General features: G+C 46.9%; 2 protein-coding genes across 15 annotated transcripts in view; one reads left to right on the forward strand and one right to left on the reverse strand.

Annotated features, from left to right (window-relative positions):
- The window catches only part of BCL2L1 (BCL2 like 1), a 60,861-nt gene extending 58,079 nt beyond the window's left edge, over positions 1-2,782 (reverse strand). The window contains exons 1-2 of one of the 10 annotated variants that reach the window (XM_009216382.3): positions 2,253-2,782; positions 171-846 (exon numbers count right to left, since the gene is read on the reverse strand). In XM_009216382.3, coding sequence (XP_009214646.2) covers positions 171-734 — 564 coding nt within the window. In that variant the 5' untranslated portion in view covers positions 735-846; positions 2,253-2,782. Of the gene's footprint in view, positions 1-170; positions 865-932; positions 1,077-1,130; positions 2,169-2,252 lie in introns of those variants that run through there. The other 9 variants (XM_009216379.3, XM_009216381.3, XM_009216380.3 and 6 more) reach the window with 9 other exon arrangements.
- Positions 2,783-17,046: 14,264 nt separating this feature from the next.
- TPX2 (TPX2 microtubule nucleation factor) overlaps positions 17,047-24,709 on the forward strand; it is a 62,978-nt gene continuing 55,315 nt past the window's right edge. Inside the window, exons 1-2 of one of the 5 annotated variants that reach the window (XM_003904899.5) lie at positions 17,787-18,272; positions 20,586-20,692. The gene's annotated coding sequence lies outside the window, so the exon portion shown is untranslated. Of the gene's footprint in view, positions 18,273-20,585; positions 20,693-22,707; positions 22,731-24,709 lie in introns of those variants that run through there. The other 4 variants (XM_009216372.4, XM_009216373.4, XM_009216374.3 and 1 more) reach the window with 4 other exon arrangements.

Below are 24,709 nucleotides of genomic sequence, written 5' to 3' on the forward strand. Positions count from 1 at the left end.
TTGTATTTCCAGGGAGTTAACCTCTTGTCGTGAAATGAGGTCAGGTTTCCTCAACTATCAATGTCTCCAACAATCACCCAACCTAACAGAAAGAGATACAGAAGAAGGGCAGTTGGGGATCTCTGACCAGAGGCCAAAGGAAAGGGACACACAAGGGGCTTGGTTCTTACCCAGCCGCCGTTCTCCTGGATCCAAGGCTCTAGGTGGTCATTCAGGTAAGTGGCCATCCAAGCTGCGATCCGACTCACCAATACCTGCATCTCCTTGTCTACGCTTTCCACGCACAGTGCCCCGCCGAAGGAGAAAAAGGCCACAATGCGACCCCAGTTTACCCCATCCCGGAAGAGTTCATTCACTACCTGTTCAAAGCTCTGATATGCTGTCCCTGGGGTGATGTGGAGCTGGGATGTCAGGTCACTGAACGCCCGCCGGTACCGCAGTTCAAACTCGTCGCCTGCCTCCCTCAGCGCTTGCTTTACTGCTGCCATGGGGATCACCTCCCGGGCATCCAAACTGCTGCTGTGGCCAGTGGCTCCATTCACCGCGGGGCTGTCCACCAGGTGCCAGGATGGGTTGCCATTGATGGCACTGGGGGTCTCCATCTCCGATTCAGTCCCTTCTGGGGCCTCAGTCCTGTTCTCTTCCACATCACTAAATTGACTCCAGCTGTATCCTTTCTGGGAAAGCTTGTAGGAGAGAAAGTCAACCACCAGCTCCCGGTTGCTCTGAGACATTTTTATAATAGGGATGGGCTCAACCAGTCCATTGTCCAAAACACCTGCTCACTCACTGAGTCTGGTCTCTGGTTAGTGATTCTCTTCTAAGATCCAAAGCCAAGATAAGATTCTGAAGGGAGAGAAAGAGCTTTAGGAAAAAAAAAAAATTAATATGCATACCACTTACCCTAAACATCCCATTCCCCCTCCAGGTACCAGAACTGGTTTCTTTGTGGGTCTTACGAAGGTCTGGGTCTAGGTTCCAAGATACTTCAATTAAGTCAAATCGAAAGCACCAGTGGACTCTGAATCTCCCACCAGCCTTTTCTACCCCCCTCTTCTCCGAAATGCCTTCCTCGGAAAGTCACCCCTTGGGCAGTCCCCCCCTCACTCCCCCTCCCCCGCACCACCTACATTCAAATCCGCCTTAGGCAAAGGCAGGCAGGTGCAGCCCCCGGAAGATCTTTTGTATCACAGGTCGGGAGAGGAGGTGGCTGCGGGGATGCCGGTAACTCAGCCGGCCTCGCGGCGGCTGGCAAAAAACCCAGCTCCGGCCGGAGGGATCATGCGACCTGGCAGGCTGGGAGCCCAGAAGGCGACACAGGAATTGCGAAGCTCAGGAACCAGCCCCCTCGCTTGCTTCCTCCTCCATCGCCCGGATCGAGGGCGGCCGCTCCGCAGCCGCGGCCTCCTGCCACCCGGGAGCCCAGCCCCCTCGCTCTTGCACGCCCCTTGGCTCTCCGCCTCCTACTGGGAGCCAGGAGAACTCTCCCGGAGGTGGCTGGTATGGATTTAGTTGGTTTTTTTTTTTCCTTTCTTTTTTCTATTTAAGTACCAGCCCAGGGTGAGGTGGAGGCGTCCGAAACCCTGAAGGGACTTCTCAATGGGGTTCAAGGTTTCGGTGAGGGACGCAGGGAGGGGGAAACTGCCTCGGATCTGCGATCTGACTTTGGGAAGGCCACCCCCAGGCCTGTCTGGGAGGTTGAAGGCCGGAGACCCCCCACAAATGCCGCTGGTTTTCTTTGAATTCCCCAAAGGCCCTGAACGTGGCGGTGGGGAATTGCCGGGTCCTCCATTCCCCGCCCGGACACAATGGCCGCCGGCGCCCTGCACAAAGACTGGGTGAGGGTGAGGCGCTGGGCCTCTCCTCAGGTCAGGAAGAGGGGTCGAGGCCTGCTCGACGGCCCCACAGCTGAGACCACGTTTTCCTGGGGACAGGCCCAAAGTGGCTTCCCGGCGCCCCCGGGAGGGCTCCGGGGCCGGGGGCTGCACCTCTCCGGAGCCCAGGGTGGGCCGGCTGCGGCCTCGCGGCTTCTCGCGCTCACTAGGCCCGGTACCCGCCGAGCCACCGCCCCGTTGCTAAGCAACCGCCCTCCCCCGGGGGCGCCCCCTAGACCTTTCTAGGAGGAGGGGCCTCGCCCCCGGCGGTCCTCCCCAGCGCCGCCAATGAGCGAGCCTAGCCGGCACGGAAGCGGGACGGCGAAGGCTCCTATTGGGCGCAGCGGCTGTCAGGCACAGGGGAGGCGGCGCTCTCACCTGTGAGCCCCGCGAGCCGTGGGGGGCCACATCCCCCTTCATCGGCCCGGTAGCTTCCAGACGCAAGAGCTCTTCGCGGCCGAGTTCCGCGCCGCGGACCCGGGCCGGCCTACCTGGCTGCCGGCCTACCTGGCTGACTGCTCGCGCCGTCTCTCCCGAACAAGTCGGCCTCAGTTTCCCCTGAAGAGACGGGGGAACTTGCAGGCTCAGTCACTTCCGGTGCTGCGGCAACGCGCGCGAGCCCGAGACGCAAAGGGAGTGCGCGCCTTGAGTGACTGGCATCAGGACCGGGGAGAGATCGCCCCCTCGCGGTAGATCCGGGGAATCGGAAGGCGCAAAAAATCAACATTTATAATCACATTTCCATGTATTCATTAATTCAGTCAGTCAGTCAGTCATCAGTCAATCAGCCTATTTCATCCGTCCGTCAGTTTATATATAGAAGAAGCATCGCCTTGTGGTTAAGCACTTTGTCTGGATTCTAATTCTGCCAGTTAGGCAAGTTTCTCAACTGCTCTGCGCTTCAATGTCCTCAATTGTAAAATGGGTAATAGTACCAACCTCTCTCGTTGAGCTATTGTGATGATTTAAAAAGTTATTAATTGTAAAGTCCATAGGACAGGCCGGGCGTGGTGACTCACGCCTGTAATCCCAGCACTTTGGGAGGCCGAGGCGGGCGGATTACCTGAGGTCAGGAATTCAAAACCAGCCTGCCCAACATGGTGAAACCCCGTCTCTACTAAAAATACAAAAAATTAGCTGGGCCTGGTGGCGCATGCTTGTAATCCCAGCTACTCGGGAGGCTGAGGCAGGAGAATCGTTTACAGGAGAATCACAGGCGTGAGCCACCGCGCCCAGCCAATTTCCTTACATCCTGAACCACACAGTGTGTTATCAAATGTTTTATCTTTGCCAATTAGATGGGTAAAAACCGAAGGCACTTTCATATTTCTTTTTTTATTATGAATGAAGTTGAGCAATTTGTCATATTTTTTAGTCTTTCTTTGGAGGGTGGATCTTGTGTTGGTGAATTCTCTTCATATTGTTTACCCCCTTTCCAGGTGGTCTTTCTGTTGAACTTTTTCCTCATTTGTTGTTGTCGTTGTTGTTTGTTTGAGACAGAGTCTTGCTCTGTTGCCCAGGCTGGAGTGCAGTGGTGCTATCTTGGCTGACTGTAAACTCTGCCCCCCAGGTTCAAGTGATTGTCCTGCCTCAGCCTCCCTAGTATCTGGGACTACAGGTGCACACCACCACGCCCAGCTAATTTTTGTATTTTTAGTAGAGACAGGGTTTCACCATTTTGGTCAGGCTGGTCTCAAACTGCTGACCTCAGGCGATCTGCCTGCCTCAGCCTCCCAAAGTGCTGGGATTATAGGCCTGAGCCACCGTGCCTGGCCTTTTTTTTTTTTTTTTGAGACAGGGTCTGTCTGTCACTCAGCCTGCAGTGCAATGGTGTGATCTCAGCTCACAGCAGCCTTGACCTCCCCATCCCAGGTGATCCTCCCACCTCAGCCTCCCCAGTAGTTGTGAATACAGGCTCGCACTTCCACGCCCAGCTAATTTTTTTATTTTCTGTAGAGAATGGAGTTTCCCCATGTTGCCCAGGTTGGTCTCAAACCCCTGGGCTCAAGTGATCCGTCTGTGTCAGCCTCCCAAAGTGCTGGGATTACAGGCATTAGCCACACTTAGCCCTGATTTATTATTATTATTATTTTTTGAGACAGAGTCTCGCTCTGTCGCCCAAGCTGGAGTGCAGTGGTGCAATCTCACTGCAGCCTCTGCCTCCGGGGTTCAAGTGATTCTCCTGCCTCAGCCTCCTGAGTAGCTGGGATTACAGGCACCTGCCACCACACCTGGCTAATTTTTGTATTTTTAGTAGAGACAGGGTTTCACCAGTTGGTCAGGCTGGTCTCGAACTCCTGACCTCGTGATCCACCCAGCTCGGCCTCCCAAAGTGCTGGGATTACAGGTGTGAGCGACCGCACCTGGTCTGATTTACATTTTTGGACCTGTGGTGTCACAATTATTTCAATATGAAAAGTATCATTATGGAAGCCTCAGTGTGCTTTGGGAGCCTAGCAGAGGGCAGATAAACTCTGTCCACAGATAGGGGCTTTACTGAACCGGCCCTCAAAAGAAGAATCGAATTTTGCTTGTGAGAGAAAGGATGTAGGAGTATTTTAAGCAGAAGATATTGCTTGAGCGAAGGCCTGGCAACCCAGCATGAGAGCCCATGGTGTCCTGGAAATAAATTGGGATGACTGAGGGGAGTGGTAGAGGAGATGGAATATAAATGTGTATCCATGCGAGCAGCACATCAAATAGCACCAGAGGAGCCAGCAAAGCTTTTTTAAACCAGAAAGAATATGAAGAAATTTATATTTTGGAAAGATGGATACAGTATTTTGGAAAAGGAATTTTGCAAGTCTTGAAAGTGGCTCTCAAATGATCTTTGACTGGATTCTAATTTAAAGAAAGTAAGTTACATTTAAATCTAAAGAAAGTAAGTTTTCTTTTTTATACTTCTCTGTATTGTCTACGCATAATTTTGTATTTTTTTTCTTTTCTCTTTTTCTTTTTTTTTTTTTTTGAGACAGAGTCTAACTCTGTTGCCCAGGCTGGAGTGCAGTGGCATGATCTTGGCTCACTGCAACCTCTGCCTCCTGGGTTGAAGCAATTCTCTGGCCTCAGCCTCCCTCTTTTTTTCTTTTCTTTTTTTTTTTTTTTTTTTGATATGGAGTCTCGCTCTATCGCCCAGGCTGGAGTGCAGTGGCACAATCTCAGCTTACTGCAACCTCTGCCTCCCGGGTTCAAGTGATTCTCCTGCCTCACCATGTTGGTCAGGCTGGTCTCAAACTCCTGACTTTGTGATCCGCCCGCCTCGGCCTTTCAAAGTGCTGGAATTACAGGCATGAGCTACCACACCCAGCTATTATTTTATTTTATTTTATTTTTTTGAGACGGAGTCTCACTCTGTCGCCCAGGCTGGAGTACAGTGGCGCGATGATCTCAGCTCACTGCAAGCTCCACTGCCTCCCAGGTTCACGCCATTCTCCTGCCTCAGCCTCGCGAGAAGCTGGGACTACAGGCGCCCATCACCACGCCCGGCTATTTCTTTTTTTGTATTTTTAGTAGAGATGGGGTTTCACTGTGTTCGCCAGGATGGTCTCAATCTCCTGACCTCGTGATCTGCCCGCCTCGGCCTCCCAAAGTGCTGGGATTACAGGCGTGAGCCACCGTGCCCGGCCTATTTTTAACTATATAACACTATTTAAAAGCATGCCAACTTTGGCCGGGCACAGTGGCTCACCTCTGTAGTACCACCCCTTTGGGAGGCCAAGGCAGGTGGATTACGAGATCAGGGGTTCAAGACCAGCCTGGCCAACATGGTGAAACTTCGTCTCTACTAAAAATGCAAAAATTAGCCAGGTATGGTGGCAGGTGCCTGTAATCCTAGCTACTCAGGAGGCTGAGGCAGGAGAATCACTTGAACCCAGGAGACAGAGGTTGCAGTGAGCCAAGAGCACGCCACCACACTCCAGTCTGGGCAACACAACGAGAATCTGTCTAAAAAAAAAAAAAAAAAAAAGAATCTCAGAAACAGACCAGCCATGGTGGCTCACACTTGTAATCCCACCACTTTGGGAGTCTGAGGCAGAAAGATGCTTGAGCTCAAGCCAGGAGTTCAATACCAGCCTGGGCAACATAGTGAGACCTCTTCTCTACAAAACAAAACAAACAAACAAACAAAAACTATTAGCCAGGCCTGGTGGCATAACACCTGTAGTCCCTAGCAACTCAGTAGATTGAGGCAGGAGAATCGCTTAAGCCTGAGAGGTCGAGGCTACGGTGAGATGTGATCATACCATCGTACTCCAGCGACAGAGTGAGACACCCTCTCAAAAAAAAAAAAAAAAAAAAGAATTTCAGAAACATATTGAATGGAAAAAATTGCAAAAGAAAGAATAATGTAGGAAGAATCTACTTATACGCAGTTTAGAAATAAGCAAAACTATACAATTTAGAGTTTGTAGTATCTAGCTTCCTCCAAGATGGCACCTGAATATCCCTGCCTCTTCGTATTCACGCCCTTGTGTGTTTTCCTCCTACACTGAACCACAGTTGTTCTGTGTGACTAATGACAAATTGCAGCAATGGAATGTTTCTTTCCCTCCCTTCTTTTCTCTCTTTCTTTTCTTTTTCTTTTTTTTGAGACGGAGTCTCTCGCTTCTGTCGCTCCAGGGCTGGAGTGTGTGGCCGGATCTCAGCTCACTGCAAGCCCCGCCTCCTGGCTCCACGCTTATCTCTAAGCCCCAGCCCCTCCCCTGAGTAGCTGGGACTACAGGCTCACCACCTCGCCTCGCTAGTTTTGTATTTTAGTAGAGACGTGGTTTCACCGCAGCTAGCCAGATGGTCTCTGACCTCCTGGACCTCGCGGATCTGCCCCCTCTCGCCTCCCAGTGCCGGGATTACAGGCTTGAGCCAATCACACTGCCTTCTTTTCTTTCTGACAGGGTCTTGTTGAAGGTTAACACAGTCACGGCTCACTGCAGTTCGACCTCTGGGTCTTTCCTCTCATTCTCACTTAGTAGCTGGGACCATTAGGTGCTATCACACCTGGCTAATTTTTGTATTTTTGTAGAAACGTGTTTTGCCATATTGCCCAAGCTGGGGCTATGTCACTTTCAAGACTTGGTTACAAAGATTGTGGCTTCAGTCACAGCAGGGCTCACGCCTGTAATCCCAGCACTTGGGGAGGCCGGTGGGATCATGAGGCCGTGAGATCCAGACCATCCTGGCTAACACGGTGTAACCCCATCTCTTCTAAAAATACAAAAAAATTAGCTGGGCGTGGTGGCTATTTCGTAGTCCGAAAGTACTCGGGAGGCTGAGGCAGGAGAATGGCATGAACCTGGGAGGCAGAGCTTGCAGTGAGCCGAGATCCCGCCACTGCACTCCAGCCTGGGCGACAGAGGGAGAGTACAAATCTCAAAAAAAAAAAAAAAAAAAAAGATTGTAGCTTCTGTCTTTGTGTTTGTGGTCTCTCTCTCACTCTGGGGGATGTCAGCTGCCATGTTGGGAGCAGCCCTATGGAGAGGTCGATAGTCATGTGAGGGTCCTCCTGGCCCAGTAAAGCCTTCAGGTGATGATAATCTTATTAGAGACCCTGAACCAGAACCACTCCATTAAGCTGAATTCCTCAGAATTGTATTCCTCAGATACTCAGAAATTGTATGAAATAATAAATTATTGTAATTTTAAGCTGCTAAGTTTGGGGGTAATTTGTTCTCCAATAGTAGATAACTTGTATATATACAAGTTATATGTATATATACACACCTTATATGTCTATGTGATAAGAGAATGACAAACACAAAAGTCATGATAGGCTGGGCGCAGTGGCTCATGCTGTAATCCCGGCACTTTGGGAGGCCAAGGCGGGCAAATCACTTGACATCAGGAGTTTGAGAGCAGTCTGGCCAACATGGCAAAATGCCATTTCTACTAAAAATATGCTGGGTGTGGTGGCGTGCACCTGAAGTCCCAGATACTCTGGAGGCAGAAGCACGAGAATTGCTTGAATCCAGGAGGTAGAGGTTGCAGGGGGCTGAGATCCTGCCACTGCCCTCCAGCCTGGGCAACAGAGAGAGCCTCTCTCTCTCAAAAAAAAAAGTCATTATAGCTATTGGACATTAACAGGAGAGGGTACTGGATTGACCTAGGGAACAAGATGAAATTGGAAGCTTCAAAAATAATGATCTATGTCTGAAACAGAATAGTAGTAAACAATTTAAATAAAAAGGAACAAGGCCGGGTGTGGTGGCTCATGCCTGTAATCCCAGCACTTTGGGAGGCCAAGGCGGGCAGATCACAAGGTCAAGAAATCGAGACCAGCCTGGCCAACATAGTGAAACCCCTGTCTCTACTAAAAATACAAAAAAATTAGCTGGGCATGGTGGCGGGTGCCTGTAATCTCAGCTACTCGGGAAGCTGAGGCAGGAGAATCGCTTGAATCCAGGAGGTGGAGGTTGCAGTGAGCCAAGAATGAGCCATTGCACTCCAGCCCGGGCAACAGTGCAAGACTCTGTCTCAAAAAAAAAGAAACAAACAAACAAAAAAAGTATAAAAAAAAAGGTTAACGAAAATGGTTTTCTTGTTGAATTATACATAGGTACAGAGACATTTTTTTGCTTCATTATTCTTTATATCTTTCATACATTGCATATATATATTTGTATCTACTCTATTAACAAAATCAATGTTTAAAAGACAAAAGGAAATATACTAAAATGCTAATAGTAGAGATAGTGCCACTAAAGGCTAGATTATAGTTATTGTTCTTTATTTTTTATTTTCAGTATTTTTTCATATATACAATTTTAAAAAACTTTAATAGCTTTAGGGCTACAAGTGGTTTTGGGTTACATAGTAGATGAATTATACAGTTGGTGAAGTCTGGACTTTTAATGTTCCCATCACTTAAAAAGTATACATTGTAATCAATGGGTGATTTTTAATCCCTTACCCTCCTTGTATTTTCCAAATATTAAAATAAGAAAGCATTACTTTTGGCCTGGTGCATTGGCTCATGCTTGTAATCCTAGCACTTTGGAAGGTCAAGGTGGGCAGATCACTTGAGGTCAGGAGTTCAAAACCAGTCTGGCCAATACCGTGAAACCCTGTCTCTACTAAAAATACAAAAAATTAGCTGGGTGTGCTAGTGGTTGCTTGTAATCACAGCTACTCAGGAGGCTGAGGCAAGAGAATCACTTGAACCTGGGAGGCGGAGGTTGCTGTGAGCCAAGATTGTGCACTCTAGCCTGGGTGACAGACGAGACTCTGTCTCAAAAAAAAAAAAGAAAAGAAAACATTACTTTTTAAATGAAAAATTTGAACAACATATGAACACACGTAGACATTATATATATATATATAAATGTGTGTGTGCATAGCTATAGATATATGAGGTATCTGTATTTGCATTCAAATGTCTTTGAATCACTTTTTTTTTTTTTTTTTTTTTTTTAAATTGAGATAGGGTCTCCCTCTGTTGCCCAGGCTAGAGTATGGTGGCACAATCATAGTTCACTGCTGCCTCAAACTCCCAGGCTCAAACAATCCTCCCACTTCAGCATCCTGAATTGCTGGGACTGCAGGTGTGTACCACACCTAGCTTTTTTTTTTTTAATTTTTTTGAAATTTTTATTTTTTATAGAGACGGGGCCTCACTATGTTGCGTAGGCTGGTCTCAGACTGCTACCACCAATCTTACATGTGCCGAGATCGCGCCACTGCACTCCAGCCTGGGCGACAGAGCGAGACTCCATCTCAAAAAAAAAAAAAAAAAAAGTTGTTTTGGAATAGTCTCTGGAAGAACAGGCAATAGCCTGTCTGGTTGTGGTGGTTACTTTTAATCTCCTTTCTGGTGACTAATCTTCCCTGGTTGTTTGATGAGATTCCTAGAAAGAGAGTTTAAGACAATTGCGTTTAGCACAATTGGAAGAACTTCCCTCAGTCATATAAGAGAAAGAACTTCAGCAATGGCTCCCTCCTGCTCTTTGGAAGGGAATGATGGGGACAGGGAACAGAAGGTCAGAGAGAGACCTTGTTTCTGAGGCTTATTTCTGAGGCCTTTCAATCTCCTTTGTTCAAAGCACCCAGCATGCCAAAGCACCATATTTTAGAGTATCATTTTCTGAGCCCCAACACTTGGTTGGATGGAAGATTGGAAGAAAAAACGAAAAACAAACAAACAAACAAAAAAACCAGTGCCACAGTGCTGACTTTTCTGGGGAACCTTTTTTTGTTTGTTTATTTTCCGAGACAGGGTATTACTGTTGCCCAGGCTAGAGTGCAGCAGTGTAATCACAGCTCACTGCCGCCTTGACCTCCTGAGTCCAAGCGATCCTGGGGATCCTTTTGACAGCTGTCATCAATGATTTATACCTGCAGCCTTCTCCAGAGGAGTGTCTTTGGGTGATTGAAGTCACCTCGCTTGGAGGTGTCTGGAAGTTAAGTCATCACCCAGAGCCAATGAAGTAGGAGGCCTCCATTGAGCTGGAAGGCAGGTCCAGATTTCCGGCCTAGTGACCACTAGTTAGATGGTGGAGGGACTAAGAGACACAGAGTAGAGGATCAGATTGGTTAGGGGCAGCAGTGGAGGCTGGTTCTTTCTTTCTCTCTCATTATTTATTATTTTTCAAGACAGGATCTCATTCTCTCACCCAAGCTGGAGTGAGGTGGCATGATCACAGCACACTGCAGGCTCAACCTCCTGTGTTCAAGCAATCCTCTCGTCTCAGCATCCAGAGTAGGTAGGACTGCAGGCATGTGCCACCACACCCAGTTGATCTCTCACTTTTTCTTTTTTTTTTTTTTTTTTTTGAGACGGAGTCTCGCTCTGTCGCCCGGGCTGGAGTGCAGTGGCCGGATCTCAGCTCTCACTGCAAGCTCCGGGCCTCCGGCTTACGCAAGCATTCTGCCCTCAGCCTCCCAAGCACTGGGACTACCAGGCTCACATCTCAGCTCAAGGTTTTTTTTGTATTTTTTAGTAGAGACGGGGTTTCAATCAGGTTTGCCAGGATGGTCTCTATCTTTTCTGACCTGGATTCAATCTCACTGCCTCCCCAAAGTGCTGGGATTACAGGCTTGAGCCACCGCGCCCGGCCTGATCTCTCACTTTTTCAAAACAGTTTGAAGAGCTTAAATAACTTTCTACCTCAATACTTCTCCTCCTCTCTCCTAAAGTTTTACTGTTACAAAAAAAAAAAAAATAGGCCAGGTGCAGTGGCTCACACCTGTAATCCCAGCATTTTGGGAGGCCAAGGCAGGCAGATGACCTGAGGTTGGGAAAGCCTGCACCAGCACCACCCACCACGGAGGTCCCGCCCTCACTGCCTGTCACTAACCCAGCTACTCAGGAGGCTGAGGCAGGAGAATCACTTGAACCTGCGAGGCGAAGGTTGCAGTGAACCGAGATGGCGCCATTGCACTCCAGCCTGGGCAACAAGAGTGAAACTCCATCTCGAAAAAAAAAAAAAAAAGAAAAATGAAAAAAAAATGGCCCGGCACGGTGTCTCACACCTATAATCCAACACTTTGGGAGGCCAAGGTGGGCAGATCACGAGGTCAGGAGATCGAGGCCATCCTGACTTCCTGGCTAACACGGTGAAAACCTGTGTCTACTAAAAATACAAAAATGTGGCCGAGCATGGTGGCACATACCTGTAATCCCAGATACTCAGGAGGCTGAGGCAGGAGAATTGCTTGAACCCGGGAGGGTAAGGTTCAGTGAGCTGAGATCACGCCATTGCACTCCAGCCTGGGGGACAGAGCGAGACTCCATCTCAAAAATAAATAAATAAATAAAATAAGTAAGTAAAAAGAATGTTGCTGTGTAGTATTTGGTTGATTTGAGTTTATTTAATGTATTATTATTATTATTTTGAGATGGAGTTTCGCTCTTGTTGCCCAGGCTGGAGTGCAATTGTGCAATCTCGGCTCACCACAACCTCTGCCTCCTGGATTCAAGCAATTCTCCTGCCTCAGCCTCCCGAGTAGCTGGAATTACAGGCTCCCGCCACCACCCAGCTGGTCTCAAACTCCTGACCTCAGGTGATCCACCCACCTTGGCCTCCTAAAGTGCTGGGATTACAAGTGTGAGCCACTGCGCCTGGCTAACATTCCTTTTTTTTTTTTTTTTTTTGAGACGGAGTCTTGCTCTGTCACCCAGGCTGGAGTGCAGTGGACGGATCTCAGCTCACTGCAAGCTCCGCCTCCTGGGTTCACACCATTCTCCTGCCTCAGCCTCCCGAGTAGCTGGGAATACAGGCGCCCGCCGCCTCGCCCAGCTAGTTTTTTTGTATTTTTTAGTAGAGACGGGGTTTCACCGTGTTAGCCAGGATGGTCTCCATCTCCTGACCTCGTGATCCGCCCGTCTCGGCCTCTCAAGGTGCTGGGATTACAGGCTTGAGCCACCGCGCCCAGCCTTTTTTTTTTTAATTAAAGACTCAAGTTATCTATCCTTTCTCTGTGTAAGTCCAGTTTGACTTCTCCCCTCTGAATTTCCCATTCTTGTTAGTTTGTTATGAATTCTTCCATAACTTTCTCTGTCTATATATATCCACGTAGGAGAGGCAGTCCAGGGCAATGGTTGGCGGTTGGTCTCTGGAGTAGGCCTTCCTGGCCTCAAATCCTGATTTTGTCACACAAAAGCTGTATGATCTCAGAGAAATTGTCTAATCTTTCTAAGCCTCAATTTCTACAATCTATAAAATGGGTGTGGTAACATTAACTATCTCATAGGGTTATTGTTAGGATATATGAGTTAATACATGTAAAATACTTCTAATAGTGGTTGGCATGTGGTAAGTACTAATGGTTACTTATACACACCCATGGGAAAAGTGGAACATTATTTTGAGTATTTTAAAAACATAATGATGTCATAATGAATTTATGTCAATCAGCAATTCGTTTTTTTTCAGACGGAATTTCAGTCTTGTTGCCCAGGCTGGAGTGCAGTGGCACGATCTCGGCTCACTGCAACCTCCACCTCCTGGGTTGAAGTGATTCTCTTGCCTCAGCCTCCTGAGTGGCGGGATTACAGGCGCCCACCACCATGCCTGGCTAATTTTGTATTTTTAGTAGAGATGGGGTTTCAACATGTTGGCCAGGCTGGTCCCGAACTCTTGACCTCAGGTGATCCACCTGCCTTGGCCTCCCAAAGTTCTGGGATTACAGGCATGAGTCACCGTGCCCAGTCATGCTATTCTTTTTTTTTTTTTTTAACTCAAAAATGTATCTTAAAGATCCCCTCCTGTCAGTCCAGATCCATGGAACTTTTTTAAACTGCTGCTTAGTATTCCATTCTGTAGGCAGTTGGTTGAAATATTCCCCTATTTGTGAAAATTTAGGTGGTTTCCAATTTCTCACAACTACATTGCAATGAGCTACTAATTGATTTCCCTGTTTCCACTCTTGTCCCCTTTCCTCGGTGATAATTGAAATTGTGGACAGAGTGGACCAGATGTGTCTGTCCTTCCAGCTCTGAAATTCTGCTTCAGTGATTCAGACCACATAGTCTGCCATTCACAGAGAACGAGAACTTGAAGCTCAGCCTAACATGAGCAGATAAAATGACAGGAGAGGAAACTGTTGGACCAGGTTTACCTCCTGTTCATTTGGAAGGAACTGGGAAGCTCTTGCACACATCCTGGCCTCCTTGCATTGCCTCATTAATTCGTTTATTCATTTGGTCAGTTACCTTCTGCCTAGTAGTCCCCAGACAACGACAGTTCTGATGCCTCTTCCTTCCTAATATAAGGCAAACTACCTTCACCCCGATCTTGACCCGAGCCTGTCTACTCCATGGTTGGCAGGCACATGCCTGGTTGTTGGGTGATGTGGGTGCTGAAAGTGGGACAGTCACAGCCCAGGCAGACTCCTGCCCTCCCTTTGCCCCACTGTCTATCCAGCTCCTGCCTTTCTCCTTGTATTGCCATCCACACTTCAGGGCCTCGTGAGCAAACGGTTTTGCATTTTTCACCTGCTAATACACTAGATCATTTACTTATTTCGCTCATCTAGCGTCTGTCTTCTCCCCTAGAACGACAGTTCCACGAGGACAGGAATTTCATCTTTTTACTGCTGTATCGCCACACTTAGTATATGGTGACTTGGCACATAGCAGGTGCTCAATAAACGCTGCAGCAACTGGGCCTTTGTGTGACTGGATGAGTCTTATCTCTTGGAATGAAACCTAGAAATGGAAGTCCTACATCACAAGGCATACTTGTTTGACATTTTAAGAGTTGTTAATAGGTCGAGTGCAGTGGCTCACACCTGTAATCCCTGCATTTTAGGAGGCTGAGGCAGGTGAATCACCTGTGGTCAGGAGTTCCAAACCAGCCTGGCCAACATGGTGTGAAACCCCGTCTCTACTAAAAATTAAAAAATTAGCTGGGCTTCGTGGTGAGTGCCTGTAATCCCAGCTACTCAGGAGGCTGAGGCAGGAGAATCACTTGATCCAGGGAGGGGGAGGTTTAGTGAGCCCAGATCACGCCATTGCACTCCAGCCTGGGTGAAAGAGCGAAATTTTGTCTCCAAAAAAAAAAAAAAGGCCGGGCGCGGTGGCTCAAGCCTGTAATCCCAGCACTTCGGGAGGCTGAGACGGGCAGATCACGAAGTCAGGAGATCGAGACCATCAGGAGATCAAGACCATCCTGGCTAACATGGTGAAACCCCGTCTCTACTAACAAATACAAAAAACTAGCCGGGTGAGGTGGCGGGCGCCTGTAGTCCCAGCTACTCGCCCCCGCCCAGCCTCCCAAAGTGCTGGGATTACAGGTGTGCCACTGCGCCTGGCCTACTAGATTCTGATATACGTGATATACGTGAGTTCTGGATTTTGTTTTTATTTTTAGAGATAGGATCCAGCTCTGTTGCCCAGGCTGGAGAATCATGGCTCGCTGCAGCCTTGACCTACCAAGCTCAAGTGATCCTCATACCTCAGCCTCTCGAGTAGCTGGGACTACAGGTACGTGCCACTACACCTGGCTAATTTTAAGGTTTTTTTGTATCTTGCCATGTTGTCCGGGCTGATTTCAAACTCCTGGCTGAAGCAGTCTTCCTGCTTCTGCTTTCCAAAGTGCTAAGATTACAGGCATGAGCCACTGTAACTGGCTGTGTGTGTTTCTGGACTCTTAAACTCTTCTACTGATTTCCCCCACTTTTAACTTCTATGACAATACCATACTTAAAAATACCTCTATTTATTTATTTATTTATTTTTGAGATGGAGTTTCACTCTTGTCGCCCAGGCTGGAGTGCAATGGCGCGATCCTGGCTCACCACAACCTCCACCTCCCCGGTTCAAGCGATTCTCCTGCCTCAGACTCCGAAGTAGCTGGGAATACAGGTGCCTGCCACCACGCCAGAATAATTTTCTATTTTTAGTAGGGACAGGGTTTCTCCATGTTGGTCAGGTTGGTCTCGAACTCCCGACCTTGGGTGATCTGGCCACCTTGGCCTCCCAAAGTGCTGGGATTACAGGCGTGAGTCACTGTGCCCAGCAAAAATATCTCTTTTTAGACAAGGTGCGGTGGCTCATGCCTGTAATCCCAGAACTTTGGGACGCTGAGGTGGGAAGATCACTTGAATCTGGGAGGTTGGGGTTAGAGTGAGCTGTGATCCTGCCACTGCACTCCAGCCTGGGTGACAGCAAGACCCTATCTCAAAACAACAAAACAACCACCACAACAACAACCACTACTCCCCCATCCCCCCACTTTTTTTTTTGTTGTTGTTGTTGTTTTGAGATAGAGTCTTGCTCTGTCGACCAGGCTGGACTGCAATGGCGTGATCTCAGCTCACTGCAACCTCTGCCTCCCGGATTCAAGTGATTCTCCTGCCTCAGCCTTCCAAGTAGCTGGGATTACAGGCACCCGCCACTATGCCTGGCTAATTTTTTGTATTTTTAGTAGAGACAGGTTTTCACTATGTTGTCCAGGCTGGTCTCAAACTCCTGACCTCAAATCATCCACCTGCCTTGGCCTCCCAAAGTGCTGGGATTACAGGTGTGAGCCACTGCACCAGGCAACCACCTCATTTTAACTGTGGAAAATTTCAAACTCATACAAGAGTATATGTATGTATTTATGTATCATGAACCCATCACCAGGTTCAACAATTATCATTTTGTAGCTAATCTTGTTTCATCTAAATCCCCACCTACTTATCTTCACTGCCTACTCCCAATTATTTGGAAGCAGGTGCCAGAGTAATTTCATCCCTACCATATCTCTATGTATCTCTACAACACGAGGACTCTTAAAAAAGAAAACAAAAGGTGTGGTGGCTCATGCCTGTAGTCCCAGCATTTGGGAGGGTGAGGCAGGGGGATCACCCGAGGTCAAGAGTTCAAGACCAGCCTGGCCAACATGGTGAAACCCCGTCTCTACCAAAAAATATAAAAAATTAGCCAGGTGTGGTAGCGTGTGCCTGTAATCCTAGCTACTTGGGAGGTTGAGGCAGGAGAAACCGGGAGGCTGAGCTTGCAGTGAGCCGAGATCGAACCGTTGCACTCCAGCCTGGGCTACAATAATGAAACTCCGTCTCAAAAAACAAAACAAAACAAGACAAAACAACAACAACGAAAAGAAAACAAAACCAAACTCTTGGCAGTTTATGTTTTGAATAAACTAAATCATTTGTCCTGTGGTTTTCCTGTCTGGATTTTGCTGATTGCCCCCCCGTGCGTGTGAATTAATTGAACCATACTTTAAAAATTACTATAATTTCATGTTAATATGTACAAAATCTGGTATGTCAATTTCCCCAATCTTTTTCAAAATTCAAGATGCCACTACTTGTGCTTTTGCTCTTCCATAGGAACTTTAGAATTAACTTGGCAAATTCCAGAACAGAACCCACTGGGACTTTCATTGGAATTGCCTCGACCTTTTTTTTTTGTTTTGTTTTGAGAAGAGTCTTGCTCTGTCGCCCAGGCTGCAGTGCAGTGGTGCAATCTTGGCTCACTGCAACCTCCACCTCCCGGGTTCAAGTGATTCTCCTGCCTCAGCCTCCCAAGTAGCTGTGATTACAGGCCCGCGCCAGCACGCCCAGCTAATTTTTGTATTTTTAGTAGAGATGGGGGTTTCAACATTTTGGCCAGGCTGGTCTTGAACTCGTCGCCTCAAATGATCTGCCTATCTCGGCCTCCCAAAGTACTGGGATTACATGCGTGAGCCACCGCGCCCAGCCTAGGGCTAAAGTTTTGAATCTTTAGCTTTTGCTGGTATTATGAAGGGGGTTGTTTTGTTGTGCTTGTTGCTTCTATTTTCTAATTGATTAAAAAAAATTAAGATGGTGGGGGTGGTCTCGTTATGATATCTACGCTGTTCTGGAACTCTTGGTCTCAAGGGATCCTTCTGCTTTAGCCTCCTGAGTAGCTGGGATTACAGGTGAGGGCCACGAAGCCTGGCCTCTAATTAATTATCGGTGATGTATAAAAAGAACAGACCTTCTTCATTCGAATCCCGTCTTCTCCATCTATTACATGATTTTGGACATGTTTGTTCAACGTCTCCGAGCCTTTGTTTTCTTTTTACCACATGGGGATCATAAAGCCGGAATGCAGTTGGGAATAAAACCGGATAAAGCACCCAACGAACAAGATCAGGGCAGGGCCTGGGTAAAAGGTTTGAGAAGACACATGCACGGTTGGGAAGGACGCTACGGGCAAGTCTATGTTGCATGCAGGAGACTCCACGTTAAGACGAGTGAACTCCTCTGAACCTTCAAGGAATAATGCACAACCATAACGAGAATAATTTTTAAAAATAAAGTTTTCTTCCCTGAAAGCCTGGGGATGTCCAGGATGCGCGCCATTCTGTGATCTAAGTCGACTTTCCACCTCTTCAGTTGGTACCACCTTTCCCAAAGAGTTTGGAGCAGAGCACTCCGGTCTTCGTAGTAATTTACTCCTAAGGGCTGTTCCAGTGGACTCACGCAGGCGCAGGAGACTACACTTCCCGGGAACTCCCTGCCTCGTTGTTCGCTGGTACCGCCTTCTGACTTCCGTTATTGCTGCGCTCTGTAGGGCCAATCGGGAGCCTGGAATTGCTTTCCTGGAGCTCTGATTGGTGCATTCGACTACGCTGCCTGGGTTCAAAATTTCAACGATACTGAATGAGTCCCGCGGCGGGTTGGCTGGCGCTTCGTCGTCAGAACTGAGGAGAGGCTAGGTGAGCCGTGGGAAGAAAAGAGGGAGCAGCTGGGGCGCGGGTCTCCCTCCTCCCGGAGTTTGGAATGGCTGAAGTTCACCTTCCAGCTCCTAGCGCAGTTCGCGCGGGTAGGCCTGGCTTCTGAGGCGGTTGCGGTGCTCGGTCGCCGCCTAGGCGGGGCAGGGTGCGAGCGGGGGCTTCGGGCCACCCTTCTCTTGGCGACAGGATTTTGCTCTGAAGTCCGTCCGGGAAACTGGGGGGAAAAGGAGTTGCGGGAGGCTATCGTCTAATAAAGGTAACGATAATTATTATTACCATGCTAACAGGTTATAAACATTGACTGAACTAAGTACCCTGCGTGCCCGTTCTCATTTAATTTCCTCGCCAAGCCAATGTAGTTGGTGCTATTCTTGGACCCTCTTGACGGAAACGGAGGAAGGAGGAAGGAGGAGGAAACTGTGGGCCAGAATCTAGATAAATTTCGAGAAATGGGTGATACAGTAGCCCTGCCCTCAGGAAGTGTGGCGTTTGATGGAGGAAAACAGAGGTAGTCACAAATAAGGACATTTCAAAACTGTTATCTAAAACAGAAAGATGATTAGATGGTGTGAGAACATAATTGAGGGAGAGTTTAAGTCCATTTGGAGTTGTCTTCTATTTGGGATTTAAAATTCATTATATGTTATCCATATTTGTCCAGCTCTCTCTTTTTGTATGGAATCACCAGATATTATTCCCTTTCTCATTTCCTTTCTCAACATTTATAGATTGGAGGGGGGAAGGAAAACCAAACCAGGTTATAATATTGTAGAATTGGTTTACCCCCTATTTTCTTGACATATAACGTCTTGTTTTCCACATATAATTTTCTGGTAGTTCAGTAACATGGACTTCCCCAAATCAGGCCTACTTAGGATAGAAAAGGATTTTTGACTCCTAGATTTTGCTTTAAGACCAGCTCTTGGTTTACTCCCTGGTTCACCCTTACCTTTTCTTGACATCCTATGGCCTCTCTTTGAATTTCTCTCACTCATCAAATGTTGTCAAAAATAGGACTATTTGCTGCTGTAGTAAGGATGTTCTTGTATTGTGGCCTTAGTGTATTACACCACCCCCACGTCAGACTTAAGTCCGTCCCCCTGGTTGGATGGATGAGTCAGTTCAGTATTAAGCTGGCATTCTTGGATCAAAATTATGTGGCTCTCAGCTAACTCAGCCATTTAGTTGTCCTTTGAGGGTACTGCGTGCTCAGATTGGCATGAGATATGGGTATACAGATGTGTGATGAACTCAAAGGTTTTTTGGTGTGTTTGGGGACAAAAACATGGTTTGAAATTGGCAAGTGAGAATCAGAACAAGACAGGACACCATCTGAGTGCTCTACTGTTTTGTATTCTAAGTGTCCGGACAATTTAGAGGTGAGGGAGATCAAGAGCCAGTTTGTGTTTCTGTGCTTCACAAAGCCACCCTTGCCTAATTCTTGATAAGCAAGAGTTTGGTTAGACAGGGACTGAAACAATTCTGGTACATAGGAATCACCCACTAAATACCTGTTGAATTGACTAGGCAGGAAGGCACTATCTGAATTGACTACAAAATTGCGGGTATGAAAAACTGGATTGTACTCAACTAGGTTGGTAATTTTGTTTAGACTTTCAAATTAGCTGAATAGGGTTTATTTGGCTAACCTTATGCTTAAATCTGTGTATTTCAACCTTGATAAAATTAATTTATTGCAGTTAAGATTGTCCAGGATTATGTGAGAGAGTCCTTCATTTCTTGTTTAGGTACCAGGAGATTTTCAGAGTTCGTCTACATCTGTTGGTTAATTTTCCTTCAGCTTTTTCTGGGTCTCTTCCCTAATTCTCTTTGAATTCCTGGGAGAAAGAGGAGGGAAGAGTTAAATGCCCTTTGACATACTTAATTTTCTTTGCTATGAGTAAAGTTAGGAAGCAAAATTGACTATATATAGAGTTTTTTTTTTGAGATTTCAGCTCACTGCAACTTCTGCTTCCCCTGTTTAAGCAATTTTCCTACCTCAGCCTCTCGAATAGTTGGGATTATAGGGACCTGCCACCACACCTGGCTAATTTTTGTTTTTTGTTTTTTGTTTTTTGTTTTTTTTTGAGATGGTGTCTCACTCTGTTGCCTAGGCTGGAGTGCGATGGTGTGGTCTTGGTTCACTGCAACCACTGTCTCCCAGGTTCAAGCAATTCTCCTGCCTCAGCCTCTCAAGTAGCTGGAACTACAGGCACGTGCCACCACACCCGGCTAATTTTTTTGTATGTTTAGTAGAGACGGGGTTTTACTGTGTTAGCCAGGATGGTCTTGATCTCCTGACCTTGTGATCTGCCTGCCTTGGCCTCCCAAAGTGCTAGGATTACAGGCGTGAGCCACCGCGCCCAGCCTAATTTTTGTATTTTTAGTAGAGATGGGGTTTCACCATGTTGGCCAGGCTGGTCTTGAACTCCTGACCTAAAGTGATCCACCTGCCTTGGCCTTCCAAAGTGCTGGGATTATAGGTGTGAGCCACTGCTCCTGGCCTGTTAACCCTTTTTTTACTACAGAGAACTTGGAACCTGTTTCATCACTTTTCTACTTCTTCCAGGTTCTTGATACATATTTGCCAGACTTCAAGATTTAAGAAAAGGGGTGAAAGAGAAGATTGCAACTTTCAGTCAGGCCTGTAGGCCTGATAGACTGATTAAACCACAGGTAAGGCAGTGACCATAGGAAGAAAGAACATTAATATATCAACTTCATAAGTGTTTAAATGACTTTAATTTTATAAAGTAACACATATTTTGGAAGGAAATTTATTTATTACGAAAAGCAAAAAGAAAATAAAATCACCCACTATCCCACCTCTCAGATAAACCATGGTTAGCATTTTGATAGATTTCTTTATAATAATTTTTTTCTGTGTCTGTATAGTCATCCTTTGATATCCATGGGGAATTGGTTCTAGGACCTTCCCAGGATATCAAAATTCTCATACGCGGCTGGGTATGGTGGCTCATGCCTGTAATCCCAACACTTTGGGAGGCTGAGGCGGGCGGATCACCTGAGGTCAAGAGTTTGAGACTGGTTGGCCAACATGGCAAAATCCTATCTCTACTAAAAATACAAAAATTAGCTGGGTGTGGTGGTGCGCGCCTGTAATCTCACCTACTTGGGAGACTGAGGCAGGAGAATCCCCTGAACCTGGGAGGCAGAGGCTGCAGTGAGCCAAGATCTCATCACTGCACCCCAGCCTGGGCAACAGAGCAAGACTCTTGTCTCAAAACAAACAAAACAAAATTGTCAGATGCTCAAGCCCTGGTACAAAATGATGTGTAGTATTTGCATATAGCTTATGTACATACTCCCATATACTTTAAATTATCTCTAGATTACTTATAATACCTAATACAATGTTAATACTATGTAAATAGTTGTTATACTGTATTGTTTAGGGAATAATGACAAGAAAAAATGTCTAGGCTAGGCACAGTGGCTCAGGCCTGTAATCCCACCACTTTGGGAGGCTTAAGTAGGAGGATTGCTTGAGGCCAGGAGTTTGAGACTAGTCTGGGCAACATAGTGGCATCCTGTCTCTACAAAAAAAAAAAACATAAAAAAATTTAGCTAGGCATGGTGGCACCTACTTGTAGTCCCAGCTACTCGGGGGGCTGAGGTGGAGGGTCACTTAAGCCAAGAAGTTTGAGGTTACAGTGAGCTGAGGGCGCCACTGCACTCCAGCCTGGGTGGCAGAACGAGACCCTGTCTCCAAAAAAAGTCTACATGTGCAGTACAGATGCAGTTTTTTTTTTTTTTTTTTGAGACGGAGTTTCGCTCTTGTTGCCCAGGCTGGAGTGCAATGGCATGATCTTAGCTCACCACAACCTCCACCTCCCAGGTTCAAGCGACTCTCCAGTCTCAGCCTCCCAAGTAGCTGGGATTACAGGCATGTGCCACCACACCCGGCTAATTTTGTATTTTTAATAGAGATAGGGTTTCTCCAGGTTGGTTAGGCTGGTCTCCAACCCCCGACTTTAGGTTATCCGCCCGCCTCTGCCTCCCAAAGTGCTGGGATTACAGGCGTGAACCACCGTGCCCGGCTTTGCAGTTTTTTTTTTTCCCCAAATATTTTTGATCTGCAGTTGATTGAATCCACAGACATGGAAACCATAGATACAGAGAGCCCACTGTCTTTAATTTTTTTAAAAAATCATACACTAAAATCTTTTGTTAATTTTTTCAACTTTTTTTTTGAGTCGGAGTCTTACTCTGTCTCCCAGATTGGAGTGCAGTGGCGCGATGTCTGGCTCAAGGCAACCTCTGCCTCCCGGGTTCAAGCAATTCTCCTGCTTCAGCCTCCCGAGTAACTGGGATTACAGGCACCTGCCACCTTGCCCAGCTATTTTTGTGTTTTTGATAGAGACACGGTTTCACCATATTGGCCAGGCTGGTCTCAAACTCCTGACCTTGTGATCCGCCTGCCTTGGCCTTCCAAAGTGCTGGGATTACAGGCTTGAGCCACTGCGCCGGGCCCCTAAGTTTTTTGACTTAATAATCAGGCTATGAATATTTTCCCGTGTCATTAATAAATTTTCTTCTCTTTTCTTTTTTTTTTTTTTTTGAGACAGGGTCTTGCTTTGTCACCCAGGCTGGAGTGTGCACTTCAGTGGCGTGATCACAGCTCACTACAGCCTCCATCTCCTGGGCTCAGGTGATCCTCCTGCCTCAGCCTCTCGAGTTGCTGAAACTACAGGTGCATGCCACTATACCTGGCCAAATTTTTCTGCAACATAATTTTTTTTTTTTCTTTTTTGAGATGGAGTCTCGCATTGTCACCCAGGCTGGAGTGCAGTGGCACGATCCCAGCTCACTGCAACCTCTGCCTCCCGGGTTTAAGCAATTCTCCTGCCTCAGCCTCCTGAGTAGCTGAGATTACAGGTGCCCGCCACCACACCCAGCTAATTTTTTGTATTTTTGGTAGAGATGGGGTTTCACCATTTTAGCCAGAATGGTCTCCCATCTCCTCACCTTGTGATCTGCCTGCCTCGGCCTCCCAAAGTGCTGCGATTACAGGCGGGAGCCACCGCGCCCGGCTCTGCAACATAATGGCTATATGATATTCCATTATTTGGTTCTTTATATTATTTTACCCAGTGAAATTGCTGGTCTAAAAGAATGTGTATTTTTGCCCGGGCATGGTGGCTCACGCCTGTAATCCCAGCACTTTCAGAGGCTGAGGCGGGCAGATCACCTGAGGTCAGGAATTCAAGACTAGCCTGGCTAACATGGTGAAACCCTGTCTTTAGTAAAAATACACAAATTAGCCAGGCATGATGGTGAGTACCTGTAATCCCACTTACTTGGGAGGCTGAGGCAGAAGAGTCACTTGAACCTGGAAGGTGGAGGTTGCAGTGAGCCGAGATCGCGCCATTGCACTACTGCAGCCTAGGCAAGAGAGCGACGAGACTCATCTCAAAAAACAAACAAACAAACAAAAACAGAAACAAAAAACATTTTTAGGCCGGGCGCGGTGGCTCAAGCCTATAATCCCAGCACTTTGGGAGGCCGAGACGGGCGGATCACGAGGTCAGGAGATCGAGACCATCCTGGCTAACACGGTGAAACCCCGTCTCTACTAAAAAATACAAAAACTAGCCGGGCGAGGTGGTGGACGCCTGTAGTCCCAGCTACTCGGGAGGCTGAGGCAGGAGAATGGCGTGAACCCGGGAGGCGGAGCTTGCAGTGAGCTGAGATCTGGCCACTGCACTCCAGCCTGGGTGACAGAGTTAGATTCTGTCTCAAAAAAAAAAAAAAAAAAAAAAAATTTTTAAAACTTTTGACATGTAACACCAAATTGCCTTATAGGAAGATTATGCTGATTTACCTGAAACAGTATATATTCACATAGGCATAAATGTATAATTTAAAATAGGTAATATATTTGCATGGTGCAAAAATCAAAAGAATACAAAAAGCTTCATGGTTTAAACTCTTCTTCCAACCTTGTAACTTTCTTCTTCATTCTCCATAGGTAAACACTTTTTTTTTTTTTGGAGACAGTCTCACTCTGTCGACCAGGCTGGAATACAGTGGCACAATCTCAGCTTACTGCAACCTCTGCCTTCCTGGTTCAAGTGATTCTCCTGCCTCAGCCTCCCGAGTAGCTAGGATTACCGGTGTGTCACCACACCTGGCTAATTTTTGTATTTTTAGTAGAGATGGGGTTTTGCCATGTTGGCCAGGCTGATCTTGAACTCCTGACCTCAGGTGATCCACCTGCCTCGGCCTCCCAAAGTGCTGGGATTACAGGCATAAGCCATCTAATAAATACTTTTATTAGGTTCTTGGGTTTGGGTGTTTGTGTGTATTCCCCAAACCAGATACCTTTTGAAGGGTATAAATCTCTATAAAATGAAATGACTACCATTTGACTAGGATTGTAATCTGCAGCCCCACTGTCAACCATTACACACTTTTTCAGCTTCATACTATTGGAATATCAGATCACTTTGTGATTCTGCTAAGATTTCCTTTTAGTATTTTACAAAGCTCTGTGTCATTATTTGTCCTAGTAATAAACAGCATCACTGATTTCTATCTAGGTCCTATTAGTCATAGGTGGTTTGTTGAGTTCTGTGGATAAATTAAAGCAAAACTGAGTTTGTAACCCTTAAAAAAGGGCAGTATGAAACATACAAGTTTGGGAGAGAAATGATAGGAAATATATTTGCT

The sequence above is a fragment of the Papio anubis genome, chromosome 16 (assembly GCF_008728515.1).
Source record: "Papio anubis isolate 15944 chromosome 16, Panubis1.0, whole genome shotgun sequence".
Classification (NCBI taxonomy): Eukaryota; Metazoa; Chordata; class Mammalia; order Primates; family Cercopithecidae; genus Papio; species Papio anubis.